General features: G+C 46.8%; 1 protein-coding gene across 1 annotated transcript in view; it reads left to right on the plus strand.

Moving 5' to 3' along the window:
- Positions 1-17245, plus strand: part of cd109 (CD109 molecule) — a 103787-nt gene extending 86542 nt beyond the window's left edge. The window contains exon 32 of the mRNA XM_038962572.1: positions 16824-17245. Coding sequence (XP_038818500.1) covers positions 16824-17245 — 422 coding nt within the window. The remainder of the gene's footprint in view (positions 1-16823) is intronic.
- Positions 17246-18029: the final 784 nt, after the last annotated feature.

The raw sequence follows: 18029 nt of genomic DNA on the forward strand, positions 1-18029 counted from the left end.
TTTAATATGTAACATTCACCTTGGCTATGAGAATTCCCTGTCTAGAATAAAACCGTGAGACGTTCTTGTCCAGATAGTAACGGATATGCACACACACTCCGCCCAAACCGTTGTGATGAAAACCTCCCTGCCGATTATAGAGACGTCGTACACCAGAGAGTTTCTCAATGTGTCAACCAGTTACAAACAGACAATGGGCTAAATGAGAGGAAAGGGAAGAAAGTGAACCCCTCTGATGTTTTTGCACAGCGTGCTCTGTGATGCCCCCTTCGGTGTGTGAAATATTCCTTTTTTCTCCCCTTTCATCTCAACAGATGTGAAAAGAGTAGGTTCAACTGGGGTAAGGAAGAGGACATTGCTGCGGAATTTGTTGTTTTGTGGAGAGGCTATACACCTGTGTGTTTTAAGGAGTGTTTGCATTCCAGCACAGCAGTGCCACACAGAAAAACTTAACTGAGCTTCATGCGGCATGTACTGTTATAGTTTTTCTCAGTTGCGTACAAGCATTCTTTGGAACAATTTTCAAAACCGAGTCCATAAGACACAGAACTCTGTGGCCTTTTGCAAAACAGTAAATGCTTTAAAAAAATGTATTTGCTTTCTCAAAACATTAATACATTCATCCAAACTATATTATACCGTAAAAATTGCAAGTACATACATGACTGCATGCAAAAAGATTAACGCACAAGGAGTCACTAGAGCACGATGAGCCAAGTAAAGCCCCACCGGCCAAACCCTCCCCTAACCCGGACCAATTGTGCGCCCTGTGGGACTACTGACCAAGGCCGTTTGTGATACAGCCTGGGATCAAACTCAGGTCTGTAGTGATGCAACTAGCACTGCAATGCAGTGCCTTAGACCGCTGCGCCATTCGGGAGGCCCCAGACCAAACCTTTTTAATACCTGGTTTGCATACCCATTGTTGCCTTCGTGTGCATTTACTGTAGATATCATAAGTTGAAACATCTTTCTTACCTACCCTACCAGTTACCGATATCATTCTTCTGTGAGCTGCTCCATGTGACAACCAGTTGAGAGTTACATGATCTTGGGATGATATTCCGCTGAAACTAAGCTATGTGTGGAGGCACGCATGTGAATATATTTCACGTGCTTTGCGATTGTGTAGGGTACATTGTGCATGTTTTCTCTAATGTACTACTTAATTGATGCAGCATGTACCTCCACTACACTACTTTGATACGCATCTGTGGGGATTAAGAAGTGAGTATACGCAATTCCCACTGAAAAAAAGTGGGTATACGGCATATACCTGCCTACAGCCCCCACTACACCACTGTGTACTCTTTACCACTCTTGCCAAATATCAGAACTCAAAAGCAAACCGATAATGCAATATGGTTTTGATGTATTTTGGACCATTTTTTATGATGTTGACTGCTTTAAATGTCTTCTTCTCCAGAACCACCGGACCAACCGGCACCAAATTTGATAGATTGCATCCATGCTCACATCTTTTATTTTCCAAGACTCTAGCTCAAACAACATGGCCACTACAAGCCAATGAGCTTGTCTGATTGGCTTGTCCTGTCCAAATACAATAGGGTTTCCCCCAGCTTTGCTGCTTGAACCCCTAAAAGTAAGCACAGTGTTCAGAATTCATTCATCAGTATCATCACAATCCAATTCTATGTATTCAATACAAAGGTTGGTTTGCTCAAAGCTTTTCCATTGGCACACAATAGAAATAAGGAAAGGTAAATACAATGGAGGAACAACACAAAGCAAAGCTCTATAATGGAAGGTCACAATGGTTGAGATGATGACTTAGGAGTAACCCAAAGTTATGCAGAAGCAACCCGACTTCATTCTCTGCATCTCTGCATGTCCGCAATATTGTAAAACAATCACAACAATTAGACAGTCCCAATTGCCTAGATCTTTCCATATATTGTACATGGTATGACACTGATAGGATGATTTAGGATGTTGTGCAGTAGTATTTGATGATTGCTGGAAACAGTGAGCCCAATTGCACTCATTTCTCTTCTTAAAACGATGTGTTAATATTCTGCGAACAAAACACTTAACAGTCAATTTTGTATTCACTGATGACGTTTGTATTTAATGTTGTGCAAAAGGTGGTCTAAGATATGTATGCAAGTCAGGTACAAAGGCAAGAAAATGATCAGAAGTTTAAATACATTTGAGCATTTGAGCATTGTTTTCTGCTATAGATACATTTCAACACAGATACCAAAATTGCTTGTACGCGATTGAGAAAATATGTAACACGGAAGTTAACTGAAGTAGGGAAAGTAGAATTGCTGGGGGCTTCTGAAACGAATAGCTTAATATTTACAGAGGAACTGAAATAATAATATGTTGAGCAGTAAATAAGAGAGTATAAAAAGTAATATTTCATTGCTGGTAGAAAACATTTATTATATTTCAATATAATGACATGCAAATAAGGTATACAGAGGCGTCATGCATGACAAATAGAAATACTTTTGAATCAATAATAAAGCATGAGAGAGTGTTAACCATAAAACGGTTTGATATATTGGAGTGGATTTTGACTGGTGACCAATGGGGTTAGCCATGACAAAACTGTTGTTGCCAGAATGAGTGACTGGAAAGTTCAACACAGACCATAATTAGAGGGTAGTCCCCCTTTTACCTGGGCCACATCCAATGTAAACACTGCAGCCTCCATCACTCACTCAATAAGCACATTGACAACTGCGCTTTAGTTGTTGAGGGAGAGAAAATGACTGAGGTACTATATCTGTCAGCATACATGTTTCAAGTAGAAGTGAAGAATGTCTCCATCCACGGCTATGACGGGTGGCACACCATCTGGCCCTGTGGGGTTGAAGAGGTAATGGAAACAGGGCTAATCTCAGTAAAGGGGGGGGGGGGGGGGGGGCTGCCTGATAAAGCCCATGTCCCAATCAAGAAAAACCAAGCCATAAGGGATCCATTAAACTTTATGTGTTTGTTTGTATAATTTCAAGAAGGGAACAAACAGAAGAATGTGAAGCATGCATTACCCAGCTTGTTAAACACAGATAATCTAATGCTTATTACAGGTAGTACTATTCACAATCGCCCACAGTGCATTGAGGCCGCGAGCTGAAGATGTCCTCGTCAGCGATTGGGATTGGTGAGGTTATACCACACAGGGTGGTCTGTCACGCACCCATCAAGCCACCGGCTTTTTCAATTCATTAATCAACCCGATTGCTGGTTGTCTTGTCATTGGTTCCAATCGTTTTGCTGTCCATGGTTTAAAGGATGGTCATAAAACCGCTGCTGGCAGTTTGGAGCTGACCAGCCTCCTCCAGCACGAGCCCTTAGATGTTGTAGATGTGGTTCTCCACTCTCCTGGTATTCATCCTGGGAGAGCATGATGTATACAATAGCTATTCATAGCCCAGCATCAGTTGTGCCCCTTCATTTCCATATAGACATGTATCATATCTGTACCACATACACCTGGAGTCCATCACAGTATCATTCTCTGACGTACTGGACGATAAACGTTCTCTAATGATAATATCAGAGAAAGCCAACGACCCAGCACTTTAAAACTTACAAAGGAATATGTTTAATATTGAGTTTTCTATATCTTTCACAAAGACATACATCTTTCTTATAGCATTAACACAGAGTTCACACCTGTCAGATGTGTAGCCAATGGACTAAAACATTTTTTATTGAAAGTGAACCGTTATAACGACAGACCTCCCATTTGTTTGCTTTGTTCTTGTTCTTGTAGAATCTTAATTTGAGCCAGTTTGCTACAGCAAGAAAATTAATTATGCAGCACCAGGAAATGTGAATTATTATGTGCATTATAATTCATGGACAATTTTTTAAGGTTTGACACATTTTTTTTGTCAGGGAAAATCAAGTCTGACATTTCAAAGTGGAAGTTACAAACTTCAGAAGCCTTTTTAAACCTCAAATACAATACAAGTCTTACATTTCCTGCATTGCAGGAAAGTTATCCTGCAACAGGGTGATCACATTACAAGTCATTCCTGACCATTCCTGACCAAAAACCACAGTCTAATAGTCTGTCTATTCCAGTTCTTTGTAATGTTTTGGCTCTGAGAACAATTGAACAGTATAGAGCAGGCACTTAAAATTCATATTTAAAGCCATGTTACCTAAAACTGAATTTACACCAACCGGAGAATACTATTGTTGCCCCATTCTTACTTCATAATGTCCAACAGTTGCGTGCATCACTACAATGTGCATTCTCTCAATGGAAATTAATCAGCATGATGTCGGCAGAATCCAAAACCATTTTATTATATCCTATAAAAGAGAGAATAGATTTCCTTTTGTAACAGCTAGTAAATTGAGATGCCAGACGTCGAACTCAAAACAGATTGTGCACCTTGTTCCAGCCGTTCTCATGCAACGTTTGCCGTTGTTTGTTTGCTTGCTACCTTATTTAGGGTGGTGAAATATATAAATGAATCCGCTACCTGTAGCTAATATGCACTTGGAATATGTGGAAACAAACGTGTAAAAGAAAGAAAAAAAAGATTTGGCCTCCGAAGTCCCACAAGGTCACATCTTGTGTCCTCTAACTTCCTAGTATGACGAAACAGGTCAATGAGATGCAGCCATGGGGTCAAATATTCTAGAGGACCAACAGAGCTTGATCTCTTCGATATTTGCTCTATGCTCGTGCCAGCTAGCAGGATTGCATCTACCCCTACCCCGTTTTTTCCCCTTTACAGAACATTTTATTTACAGTTGCATGGTTTAAAGAACACCTACACATGCAAAGTCACATGGGAAATGTCATGGGAGTATAGCATAAAAGATACAACATTCCAACATTATTGATGACAAGGGAGAGGAGGCAGCTATGAGTTCTCCAGCTCCTCTTTGCCCAATTGATTGGCAACAGTGTTATTGTTTTCTCTTGCAACTACAAGCTATAAATGTGGTTGTAGTTGCCTCTTATAACAAAAAAAAGCTTTAAATCCCCACTGGTTATAAGGTCGTAAAAGGAAGTATTTGTTTTTTTTATCCATTTTACATCATGGTTTCGATCAAGGATTTGGGAGTTGTTTACCAAACTAGACACATCATCACCAATATTTGGGAATCGGAAAATGGCACTCTTTCTAAACTTCATGGACTTGTACAGTATGTACAGTACAGTATTGAATAGATCCACAATTAATTATTTCCATGCCATCGAAAGCCATATGCTTTGTCAAGACCGCAACAGCAGGTCACTCAGCTTGCGAACAGACATCTGTGCTCAGTGAAAAAGAAGCTTGGCAAACTGGCAACATCTAACTCAACCCCACTGACGAGAAATAAACAGTACCGTATTATTGGACACTCATAAAGGACTTCTCTCGATTGCTTTCTTCAAATGTAGCATCAGAGTATTATCTTATGATGTAATAATATAGTATTATCATGATTAGGATGGACAGTGTCTTTTACAAGCTTTCAAATGATGTCTGGATAAATTCATTAACCTCTTACTGCAGTGGGCTAAATCAGGGTCACACAAAGTGTTTCCTGGCAGTCTTAAGCAAATCTACTTTGAAACCAAGGTATACACCTCACACACATGGTTATGGGCTTAAAAAAGAAGGCTCCTGTACCATGTCAGAGATACAGTAGAGTTGTAGAGAAATGTATTCCATTTTGCGTTTGCATCCCAAATATTACACTTTATATACTTTACAGAAGACTGAAATATAACAAAAACCATTTGACATAGAAACACCAGATAAGCAGTATTTTTTTTAAATATAACGTTTATTAATTATGAAAAAAATGAATACCATTCCACAAATGAGGCCACTCGTCATTTAACTGCAGGAACGGGCTACCAGCACCTGAGAAGTGCATATAATCCAAATATATTCCTGGGGAAGTCCATGTATTTTCTAGTCAGTTAACCTTCATTGCACTTCAGTCATTATTTTTTCTCAGTTGTCTTATGCAAATAAAAATACTTACATTAAGTGGGGGGAGAAGAGTATTGCATAGGTTCTCTGGCGTAAAGAGCCTGTACATGGATTCCAGATGTCAGTGTGAGACAGGTCTTATGTTACACATTTCTACCATGAGACGTGTCTGAAAACCCTTTGCAGATTGACAGCGAGATACAGGAAAGAGATGGAACAGATAAGCATTAGACTGACAGCCACACGTGTGTCGCAACAACTTGAATGTGTGTGAGAGAGTGGGTAAGTGAGCGTGTTTTCAGTGAGGGTGGATTGTCGCTAAGGGACAAGGAAACCACATAGAGTGATCTTCAGCTAATGTGGATGCACAGTGCTGAGAATTGTTGATGCTGGTAGCACTTCAAGGATAGGTCCTCCGCTGTCTGACAGAAATATTGCGTTGATGCCAAAAAGCCAGAATTACCTTTAATGTACGGCTATCAAAGAATTCTAGGTTTGGAGATGAGATTTCAAATGTAAAAACTGACAGCACATCTGTAAACACTTTCTATAGTAAGGAAAACAACTTTGTTTCACCCAAAAGGAATGTGCCCATTTCCCCCGTTCTTCCTCTAACACTGTCAGCCACCTAAAGCATCGTCACCCTTTCTGATCCAGCTTACTGAAAGAGTGAAGCGCTCATTAGCCGAATGTACTGTAGGGTTGGGTTCCAAATGGCACCCTATTCCCCATTTAGTGCACAATTTTTTGACCAGGGTCCATATTAGGCTAGGGTCAAAAGTAGTGCACTATTATAGCGTGCCATTTGGGATGCAGCCCATCCTCTGTGCTGGTCAGATCCACTTGTCATCATTTCACAACTCATAAGAGTGCAATCATTCGTATCCTGTCTCTGACAGGGGGGGCAGCAGTTGGGGGTCGAGGGGATCTCCTCTGATCGGGGTCAGGACAGGCCACCCTGCCACTGCACTGGAGTCAGTTGAACAGTAATGACGGTGGACTTTTTCACCCAACTTCAAAAACTTCTAAGGGCTAGGCGTCCCGTCAGCGGGACACCTGTCGACAACATCCGGTTGTCACGCCCTGGCCTTAGTATTCTTTGTTTTCTTTATGTTTTTTAGTTAGGTCAGGGTGTGACATGGGGAATGTATGTGTTTTGTAGTGTCTAGGGGTGTTGTATGTGTATGGGGCAGAGTAGAGTGTAGTTGTCTAGTTATGTCTATGGCTGCCTAGATTGGTTCTCAATCAGATACAGCTGTCATTCATTGTCTCTGATTGGGAGCCATAGTTAAGGCAGCCATAGGCAGTAGGCTTTTGTGGGTAGTTGTCTATGTTGTACGTTTGTAGCTTGTGATTGCACTTACGTCTTTAGCTTCACGATCGTTTGTTGGTTTGTTTCGTTTTGTAATAGTGTTCGTTGCGTGTTTTTCCCTCTTCTAAATAAAGAGATGTATTTTGCACACGCTGCGCCTTGGTCCACTCTCTCTCACGAAGACGATCGTGACAGAACTACCCACCAACCATGGATCAAGCAGCGTGAGAGGAACCAACAACAGCGGCAAAGAAACCAGGACTCGTGGACATGGGAGGATGTTTTGGACGGCAAGGGTTGCTACACATGGGAGGAGATCCGAGCTGGAAGAGATCGCCTCCCATGGGAACAGCTGGAGGCGATTAGGAGAGCAGAGGCAACCGGAGAGAGGAACCGGAGTTATGAGGGTACGCAACTAGCAAGGAAGCCTGTGAGTAAACCCCAAAAATGTCTTGGGGGGGGGGCTTAAAGGGAGAGTGGCAAAGTCAGGTAGGAGACCTGCGCCTACTCCCTGTACTTACCGTGGAGAGCGAGAGTACGGGCAGACACCGTGTTACGCAGTAGAGCGCATGGTGTCTCCTGTACGCGTGCATAGCCCGGTTCGGTACATTCCAGCTCCACGTATCGGCCGGGCTAGATTGAGCGTTGAGCCGGATGTCATGAAGCCGGACCAACGCATCTGGCCACCAGTGCGTCTCCTCGGGCCGGCTTACATGGCACCAGCCTTACGCATGGTGTCCCCGGTTCGCCTACATAGCCCGGTGCGGGTTATTCCACCTCCCCGCACTGGTCGGGCGACGGGGAGCATACAACCAGGTAAGGTTGGGCAGGCTCAGTGCTCAAGGGAGCCAGTACGCCTGCACGGTCCGGTATTTCCGGCGCCATCTCCCCGCTCCAGGCCAGTACCACCAGTGCCTACACCACGCACCAGGTTTCCAGTGTGTCTCCAGAGCCCTGTTCCTCCTCCACGCACTCTCCCTGTGGTGCGTGTATCCAGCCCAGTGCCTCCAGTTCCGGCACCACGCATCAAGCCTCCTGTGCGTCTCCAGAGCCCTGTACGCACTGTTCCTTCTCCCCGTACTCGCCCTGATGTGCGTGCCCTCAGCCCGGTACCACCAGTGCCGGTACCACGCACCAGGCCTATAGTACACCTTGAGAGTCCAGTGTGCCCTGTTGCTGCTCCCCGCACTAGCCTGAAGGTGCGCATCTTTAGCCCGGTACCTCCAGTTCCGGTACCACGCACCAGGCCTACAGTGCGTCTCAGCCGGCCAGAGTCTGCCGTCTGCCCAGCGGCGCCTGAACTGCCCGTCTGCCCAGCGGCGCCTGAACTGCCCGTCTGCCCAGCGGCGCCTGAACTGCCCGTCTGCCCAACGGCGCCTGAACTGCCCGTCTGCCCAACGGCGCCTGAACTGCCCGTCTGCCCAACGGCGCCTGAACTGCCCGTCTGCCCAACGCCGTCTGAACTGTCCGTCTGCCAAGCGCCGCATGAACTGCCCGTCTGTACTGAGCCTTCAAATCCGCCCGTCTGCCATGAGCCTGCAAAGCCGCCCGTCTGCCATGAGCCTTCAGAGCCGTCCGCCAGACAGGAGCCGCTAGAGCCTTCCGCCAGACAGGAGCCGCTAGAGTCTTCCGCCAGACAGGAGCAGCCAAAGCCTTCCGCCAGACAGGATCAGCCAGAGCCTTCCGCCAGACAGGATCAGCCAGAGCCTTCCGCCAGACAGGATCAGCCAGAGCTTTCCGCCAGACAGGATCAGCCAGAGCCGTCAGCGAGCCATGACCAGCCAGAGCTGTCAGCGAGCCATGACCAGCCAGAGCCGTCAGCGAGCCATGACCAGCCAGAGCCGTCAGCGAGCCATGACCAGCCAGAGCCGTCAGCGAGCCATGACCAGCCAGAGCCGTCAGCGAGCCATGACCAGCCAGAGCCGTCATCCAGCCATGAGCCGTCATCCAGCCAGGATCCGCCAGAGCCAGCCAGCCAGGATCCGCCAGAGCCAGCCAGCCAGGATCCGCCAGCCAGCCAGGATCCGCCAGCCAGCCAGGATCCGCCAGGATCCGCCAGCCAGCCAGGATCCGCCAGCCAGCCAGGATCCGCCAGCCAGCCAGGATACGCCAGTCAGCCAGGATCCGCCAGCCAGTCCGGTGCTGCCCCTCAGTCCGGAGCTGCCCCTCATTCCGGTGTTGCCCTTCATTCCGGTGCTGCCCCTTAGTCCGGTGCTGCCCCTTAGTCCGGTGGGGTTAATTTGGAGGGTGGCCATTTGGAGGAGGCTACCAAAGCGGGTATTGACAATGGTGGAGTGGGGGCCACGTCCCGCACCCGAGCCGCCGCCATGATGGGGCCCACCCCGGACCCTCCCCTTTCTATTTCAGGTTGTGCGGTCGGAGTCCGCACCTTTGGGGGGGGGGGGGGGGGGGGTACTGTCACGCCCTGGCCTTAGTATTCTTTGTTTTCTTTATGTTTTTTAGTTAGGTCAGGGTGTGACATGGGGAATGTATGTGTTTTGTAGTGTCTAGGGGTGTTGTATGTGTATGGGGCAGAGTAGTGTATGTGTATGTGTATGGGGCAGAGTGTAGTTGTCTAGTTATGTCTATGGCTGCCTAGATTGGTTCTCAATCAGAGACAGCTGTCATTCATTGTCTCTGATTGGGAGCCATATTTAAGGCAGCCATAGGCAGTAGGCTTTTGTGGGTAGTTGTCTATGTTGTACGTTTGTAGCTTGTGATTGCACTTACGTCTTTAGCTTCACGATCGTTTGTTGGTTTGTTTCGTTTTGTAATAGTGTTCGTTGCGTGTTTTTCCCTCTTCTAAATAAAGAGATGTATTTTGCACACGCTGCGCCTTGGTCCACTCTCTCTCACGAAGACGATCGTGACACCGGTGAAATTGGAGGGCGTGCAATTCAAATAAATAATTGCAATATTAAACATTTATGAACATACATGTATTATAACGTATTATATCGGTTAAAAGCTTAAATTCTTGTTAATCTAATTGCTTTGTCCGATTTACAATAGGCTTTACAGCGAAAGCATACCATTCGATTGTTTGAGGATGGCACCCCACATCAACATATTTTTCAACCAGCACAGGCTTCATAAAATCACAAATAGCGATTAAATAATCACTTACTTTTTGAAGATCTCCCTCTGTTTACAATCCCAAGGATCCCAGCTACAAGATGCATGGTTGTTTTGTTAGATACAATCCTTCTTTATATCCCAAAAAGTCAGTTTAGCTGGCGCCATCGATTTCAGTAATCCAGTCGTTCAACATGCAGACAAAGGAATCCAAAAAGCTACCGCTAAACCTTGTTAAAACAAGTCAAACTACGTTTCTATTTAATCCTCAGGTACCCTAAAATGTAATTAAACTATAATATTTCATATGGAAAGAAGTATGTTCAATAGAAAAGTAAAATTAGCAAGTGCACATCCTCTTCGTCGCCCGCCCACAGACTGATATCCAACTGTGACTCCTTGTACCAAAACTCAAAATTCAAGAAACAAGCCTGAAACCTTGAACAAAGACTGTTGACATCTAGTGGAAGCCATAGGAATTGCAATCTGGGAGCTGGAGCTGCATAGGACCCATAGCTTTCCAGTGAAAGAGCATGGGATCTCAAAAAAAAAAAAGTCCATTTGGTTTTTCTTTGGATTTCCGGCTACCATATCAATTGTTTTATAGTCTCATACATTATTTTAACATTTATACAAATTTCAAAGTGTTTTCTATCCAATGGTACCAATTGTGTGCATATCCTGGCTTCTGGGCCTGAGTTTACTTTGGGCACGTCAGTCAGGCGGAAATTCTGAAAAATGGACCCTAGCCCTAAGACGTTTTAAATCCAATGACATGGTGACATTTTTTGTAGTTGTCACATTGAATTCACGTTAGTTGACAACTGAACAAAATGTAAATCAAACCTAGATGTTGAACTGACGTCTGTGCTTAGTGAGAAATGTCCGCTCCATCATAGACACATGGCTCCTACCATATGTAGCCTAACCATTTGCATCAATATGAAGTTGTTACTTGAAAGGCCTTCAGTGGTCCGGTAGGTTGAGGGCTGAGTAGGAGGCACATTAGCGACTTGCAGGAAATCAGTAGGTGGTGAAATTTCCTTTGTGTTCCGTATTCACTTGAGTAGAGAATCATTGTACCAAACTTATCAATGGTCTCTTTGAATAATAAATCATATTTATGCAAAACCCAAGACACAATATTTTCCTTGGAGTTGTAGAAACTATTAATCAATGATCAAACTGATTTTAATCCCAGTGCTTAAAAGATATATGTATTATGTCATAAGTATTAATTTTTCAATTGAAATGTATTAGCAAACCATGCTTCCATTAAAAAGACAAGCATTTCATTTATCATATTGACAACCATCGGTTTTTCTTGTCATAATGTGGTTGTTTTAATAACTTCTTTATTGCTTAACAGATGTAAAATCTTAATTTGATCACCCAGTTTTTTAGAGAATTTGGCAGTACATCCAACCGGCCTCACAACCGCAGACCACGTGTATGGCGTTGTGTGGGCGAGCGGTTTTCTGATGTCAATGTTGTAAGCAGAGTGCCCCATGGTGGCAGTGAGGTTACGGTATGGGCAGGCATAAACTATGGACAATGAACGCGATTACATTTTTATCGATGGCAATTTGAATGCACAGACGCTCGTGACGAGATCCTGAGGCCCATTGCCGTGCCATGCATCCGACGCCATCACCTCATGTATTCAGCATGATAATGCACAGACCCATTTCGCAAGGATTTGTACACAGCTTCCAGGAAGCCGAAAATGTCCCAGACATGTCACCCACTGAGTATGTTTGGGATGCTCTGGATTGACGTGTATGACAGCGTGTTCCATTTCCCGCCAATATACAGCAACTTCGAACAGCCATTGCAAAGAGTAGTGGGACAACATTCCACAGGCCACAATCAACAGGCTGATCAACTCTATGCGAAGGAGATGTGTCATGCTGCATGAGGCAAATGGTGGTCACACCAGATACTGACTAGTTTTCTGATCCACGCTCCTACCTTTTTTTAAGGTATCTGTGACCAACAGATGCATATCTGTATTCCCAGTCATGTAAAATCCATAGATTAGGGCCTAATTAATTAATTTCAATTGACTGATTTCCTTATATGATCTGTAACTAGGTAGAATCTTAGAAATTGTTGCATGTTCCGTTTATATTTTTGTTCAGTATATGTTCTTATCCCTCCAAACCAATCTACAACATTGAACAGCCTTGTGTGGGGAAATTGTTAACAGTACCAGTTACCGGTTCTCCGCTGGAGCTTGGCAGTAAAAGCTACCTCTGCTCTCTCTCTCTCTCCCTTTTCTCTCTCTACTGTTTTCTCTCCCTTTCTCTAAGCACTACATGCTACAGAGCTGGTACTATAGTCTCAGAAAAAAAGGGTATGATTAGGGAACTGTATTATTCCCTGGGGTATAAAAAGATCAAAATCATCTCACACTATCAAAATAAGGGGTACGGTGAAGGTGCATTACATGTCCCGGGATGAAGGTGTAGATCTGTGAGTGTAAGTGTTGTACCAGTTTCTATAGTTATGTTCATTTCATTTTGAGCATGTCTGCTGAAAGGCTTACATAAGAGCATGTGACAATAAAAAAGCTGTAATTAATATTGTAGCTTAATATTCTGCTTCTACACCTGCGTTGCTTGCTGTTTGGGGGTTTAGGCTGGGTTTCTGTACAGCACTTTGTGACATCGGCTGAGGTAAAAAGGGCTTTATAAATACATTTGATTGATTGATTAACCCACACTGAGTGACCTTGTCAAGAGGTACGGACCTCTTGGTGTAATTGTTGAGGTGTTTTACTTGACAGTCAAATTTTGTCCATTGGTGTTAGAAGTGGGATGGCGGAGAGACGTGTACACGTTGTCTGGGTGGGCATTCTATGCCTGGTGTTCTATGTTGTCTATTTCTTTGTGTTTGGCCGTGTGTGGTTCTCAATCAGAGGCAGCTGTCTATCGTTGTCTCTGATTGATTGAGAACCATATTTAGGTAGCCTGTTTTCCCACTTTGAGTTGTGGGTGATTATTTTCTGTTTAGTGTTTGTCGTCACCTTTCAGAACTGTTCGCTTGTCGTGTTGTTGTTTTGTTAGTGTTCATATTTATTAAAGAAACGTATTTATGAATACTTACCACGCTGCACCTTGGTCCTCTTCTCCTTCTCCCGACGACAATCGTTACACACGTGAGGGACTTGATACAGAAAAGAGGTACATTTTTGCAACTCAAAAGGGAGACATGACTTTGTCACTGTGGTGGTACCTTAAAAAGGCACATTTTTAGCTTTTCTAAAGGTACGCTTCTGTATCTGTGGACTATATGGTAAACTACTGGCTCTTTTAAGGTACAAACTGCAAGGGTACAACTATGTACCTATAGCTAATGGTACAATGTACATACATTACAGAGTACCACTACAGTGACAAGTGTTTGTACCCCTTTAAGTACAATTCGGTACCTTTTTTTCTGAGAATGTACATGCTACTACAATGTGGCCATAATGTAGAACTAATATGTACATAATCAATCAGATTGTTTGTACACAGGAACGCACCGGAAGGACGAATAATGTACAGTATGTACACAAGAAGGCACTACCCATTTGGCAAATGTGTTGAAATAATGGAAAACAAAATATGTTTTCAATTATATTTCAATCAAAGAACACAAATGTTCAGCTAAATAAGCAATACAAATGCAGACATTATAAATAGAAACATAAACATAAAGTCTTGTGTTATAAAAGAAAACCTGGTGTTATTAGAGGCTAAAACATTGTTAAATATGCGGTGGTGGTCGGCACTGGCCTTCTGCCGCCCTTCGGCCCGTTTAAGGTACCCGTGGGCGGCCTCCCAGGTTTCCCTTGAGCGTCTCACCCAATCGTCCACCACAGGAGCCTCGGTCTGGCTCTGATGCCATGGTACCAGGACCGGCTGATAGCCCAACACACATTGGAAGGGCGACAGGTTCGTAGAGGAGTGGCGGAGTGAGTTCTGGGCCATCTCTGCCCAGGGGATGTACTTCGCCCACTCCCCCGGCCGGTCCTGGCAATACGACCGCAGAAACCTACCCACATCCTGGTTCACTCTTTCCACCTGCCCATTACTCTCGGGGTGAAACCCAGAGGTAAGGCTGACCGAGACCCCCAAACGTTCCATGAACGCCTTCCACACCCTGGACGTGAACTGGGGACCCCGATCAGAAACAATATCCTCAGGCACCCCGTAGTGCCGGAAGACGTGAGTAAACAGGGCCTCCGCCGTCTGTAGGGCCGTAGGGAGACCGGGCAAAGGGAGGAGACGACAGGACTTAGAAAACCGATCCACAACGACCAGGATCGTGGTGTTGCCCTGTGATGGTGGCAGATCGGTCAAGAAGTCAACCGACAGGTGTGACCAAGGCCGCTGTGGAACGGGAAGGGGTTGTAACTTCCCTCTGGGCAGGTGCCTAGGAGCCTTGCACTGAGCGCACACTGAGCAGGAGGACACATAAACCCTCACGTCCTTGGCCAAAGTGGACCACCAGTACTTCCCACTAAGACATCGCACCGTCCTACCGATCCCCGGGTGACCAGAGGAGGGGGACGTGTGAGCCCACCAAATTAGCCTGTCTCTAACCTCCAGCGGAACGTACACCCGTCCCGCTGGACACTGTGGTGGAGTAGGCTCAACACGCGATGCTCGCTCAATGTCTGCGTCCACCTCCCACCTCACAGGTGCCACTAGACAAGAAGCCGGGAGGATGGGCGCAGGATCGATGGCCTGCTCCTCCGTATCATATAGTCGGGACAGTGCGTCTGCCTTAGCGTTCTGGGAGCCTGGTCTATAGGAGATGGTAAACCTAAATCGGGTGAAAAACATGGCCCACCTTGCCTGACGAGGGTTCAGTCTCCTCGCTGCCCGAATGTACTCTAGATTACGGTGGTCAGTCCAGATGAGAAAAGGGTGTTGAGCCCTCTCAAGCCAATGTCTCCACACCTTCAGGGCTCTGACAACAGCCAGCAACTCCCCATCCCCCACGTCATAGTTTCGCTCCGCCGGGCTGAGCTTCCGAGAAAAGAAAGCACAGGGGCGGAGCTTCGGTGGCGTACCCGAGCGCTGGGAGAGCACGGCTCCAACCCCAGCCTCGGATGCGTCCACCTCCACTATGAATGCCAAAGAGGGGTCCGGATGCGCCAGCACGGGAGCCGAGGTAAAAAGAGCCTTCAGGCGACCAAAAGCCCTGTCCGCCTCACCCAACCACCCCAGACGCGCCGGCCCCCCCTTCAGCAGTGACGTAATGGGAGCAGCCACCTGCCCAAAACCCCGGATAAACCTCCGGTAGTAGTTGGCAAACCCTAAGAACCGCTGCACCTCCTTTACCGTGGTTGGAGTCGGCCAATTACGCACGGCTGCAATGCGGTCACACTCCATCACCAACCCCGATGTGGAAATGCGATACCCAAGGAAGGAGACGGCCTGTTGGAAGAACAAGCATTTCTCAGCCTTGACGTACAGGTCATGCTCCAACAGTCGCCCAAGTACCTTGCGCACCAGAGACACATGCGCGGCGCGTGTAGCGGAATAGACCAGAATATCATCGATGTAAACCACCACACCCTGACCGTGCAGGTCCCTGAGAATCTTGTCTACAAAAGATTGGAAGACTGCTGGAGCATTCTTCAACCCGTACGGCATGACGAGGTACTCATAATGGCCGGATGTGGTACTAAACGCTGTCTTCCACTCATCTCCCTTCCGGATACACACCAAGTTATATGCACTCCTGAGATCCAGTTTTGTGAAAAACCGTGCTCCGTGAAATGACTCAATCGCCGTGGCAATGAGAGGTAGCGGGTAACTATACCCCACCGTGATGGAATTTAGACCTCTATAGTCAATGCACGGACGCAGACCTCCCTCCTTCTTCTTCACAAAAAAGAAACTCGAGGAGGCAGGTGAGATGGAGGGCCGAATGTACCCCTGCCCCAGAGATTCAGATATGTATGTCTCCATAGCCACCGTTTCCTCCTGGGACAGGGGATACACGTGACTCCTGGGAAGTGCAGCGCCTACCAGGAGATTTATCGCACAATCCCCTCGTCGATGAGGTGGTAATTGGGTCGCCTTCTTTTTACAGAAGGCGATAGCCAAATCGGCATATTCTGAGGGAATGCGCACGGTGGAGACTTGGTCTGGACTTTCCACCGTTGTAGCACCGATGGAAACTCCTACACACCTGCCTGAGCACTCCTTCGACCACCCTTGTAGAGCCCTCTGTTGCCACGAAATCCTGGGGTTGTGACGGGCCAACCAGGGGATCCCCAACACCACCGGAAACGCAGGAGAATCAATGAGGAAGAGACTAATTCTCTCCTCATGACCCTCCTGCGTGACCATACCCAGTGGAGCCGTGGCCTCCCTGACTAGCCCTGACCCTAATTATCGGCTATCTAAGGCGTGCACTGGGAAGGGTTTGTCAAGCTGAACAAGGGGGATCCCTAACCTGTGCGCTAAACCTCGGTCAATAAAATTCCCCGCCGCGCCTGAATCTACTAGCGCCTTATGCCGGGAAAGAGGGGAAAATTCAGGAAAAACAATCCATACATACATGTGACCAACTGGGGGCTCTGGGTGAGTCTGGTGCCGACTCACCTGAGGTGTCCGAGCAGTGCTCGGCCTGGCGTCTCGACTCCCTGGAGGACCCCCCCCAGCACCGGTCAGCAGTGTGCCCTCTGCGACCACAGCTGGCACAGGAAAGGCCCCCTCCTCCGGTCGCCCTCGCTGCAGCACCTCCTAGCTCCATGGGTGTTGGAGTGGTGGAGCTGGGGGATGGAACTGACAGAGCCCGATCTGGACGTCCGCGGGTCGCCAGCAAGTTGTCCAACCGAATGGACATGTCGATCAACTGGTCCAAGGAGAGGGTGGTGTCTCTACAGGCCAGCTCCCTACGGACGTCCTCACGCAAACTACACCTATAGTGATCGATCAAGGCCCTGTCGTTCCATCCCGCGCCAGAGGCCAAGGTCCGGAACTCTAGAGCAAAGTCCTGAGCACTCCTCTTCTCCTGCCTCAGATGGACCAGCCGTTCACCCGCCGCTCGACCCTCAGGTGGGTGATCGAACACGGCCCGAAAGCGGCGGGTGAACTCTGGGTAGTGGTCCCTCGCCGAGTCAGGATCGTTCCATACCGCGTTGGCCCACTCCAGGGCTTTACCTGAGAGGCAGGAGACGAGGGCGTTCACGCTCTCACCTCCCGAAGGAGCCGGACGAACGGTCACCAGGTATAGGTCCATCTGGAGTAAGAACCCCTGGCACCCTGCCGCCGTCCCATCGTACTCCCTCGGGAGGGCGAGTCGAATCCCACTGTGCTCAGGCAATGAAGGAGAGGGTAGTGGTACTGATTGGGGTGTGGCTGATAAAGGTGTGGGAAGGCCACCTCTCTCCCATCTCTCCATCGTCGCCATCACCTGATCCATGGCGGTCCCCAGCCGGTGTAACACTGCCGTGTGGTGTTGAACTCGCTCCTCCACGGACCCTGAGAAGCGTGTTTAATATAATAATTATATATACATAGTCCACCAAAACAAAATTGGCACAGATCTGTCTATATAAGGTCCCACAGTTCACAGTGCAGATCCGAGCAAAAACCAAGCCCTGAGGTCGAAGGAATTGTCCGTAGAGCTCAGAGACAGGATACTGTCGAGGCACAGATCTGTCTATATAAGGTCCCACAGATCACAGTGCCTAAATAGTGAAAACAATA

Source organism: Salvelinus namaycush, chromosome 24 (genome assembly GCF_016432855.1).
Source record: "Salvelinus namaycush isolate Seneca chromosome 24, SaNama_1.0, whole genome shotgun sequence".
Lineage (NCBI taxonomy): Eukaryota > Metazoa > Chordata > Actinopteri > Salmoniformes > Salmonidae > Salvelinus > Salvelinus namaycush.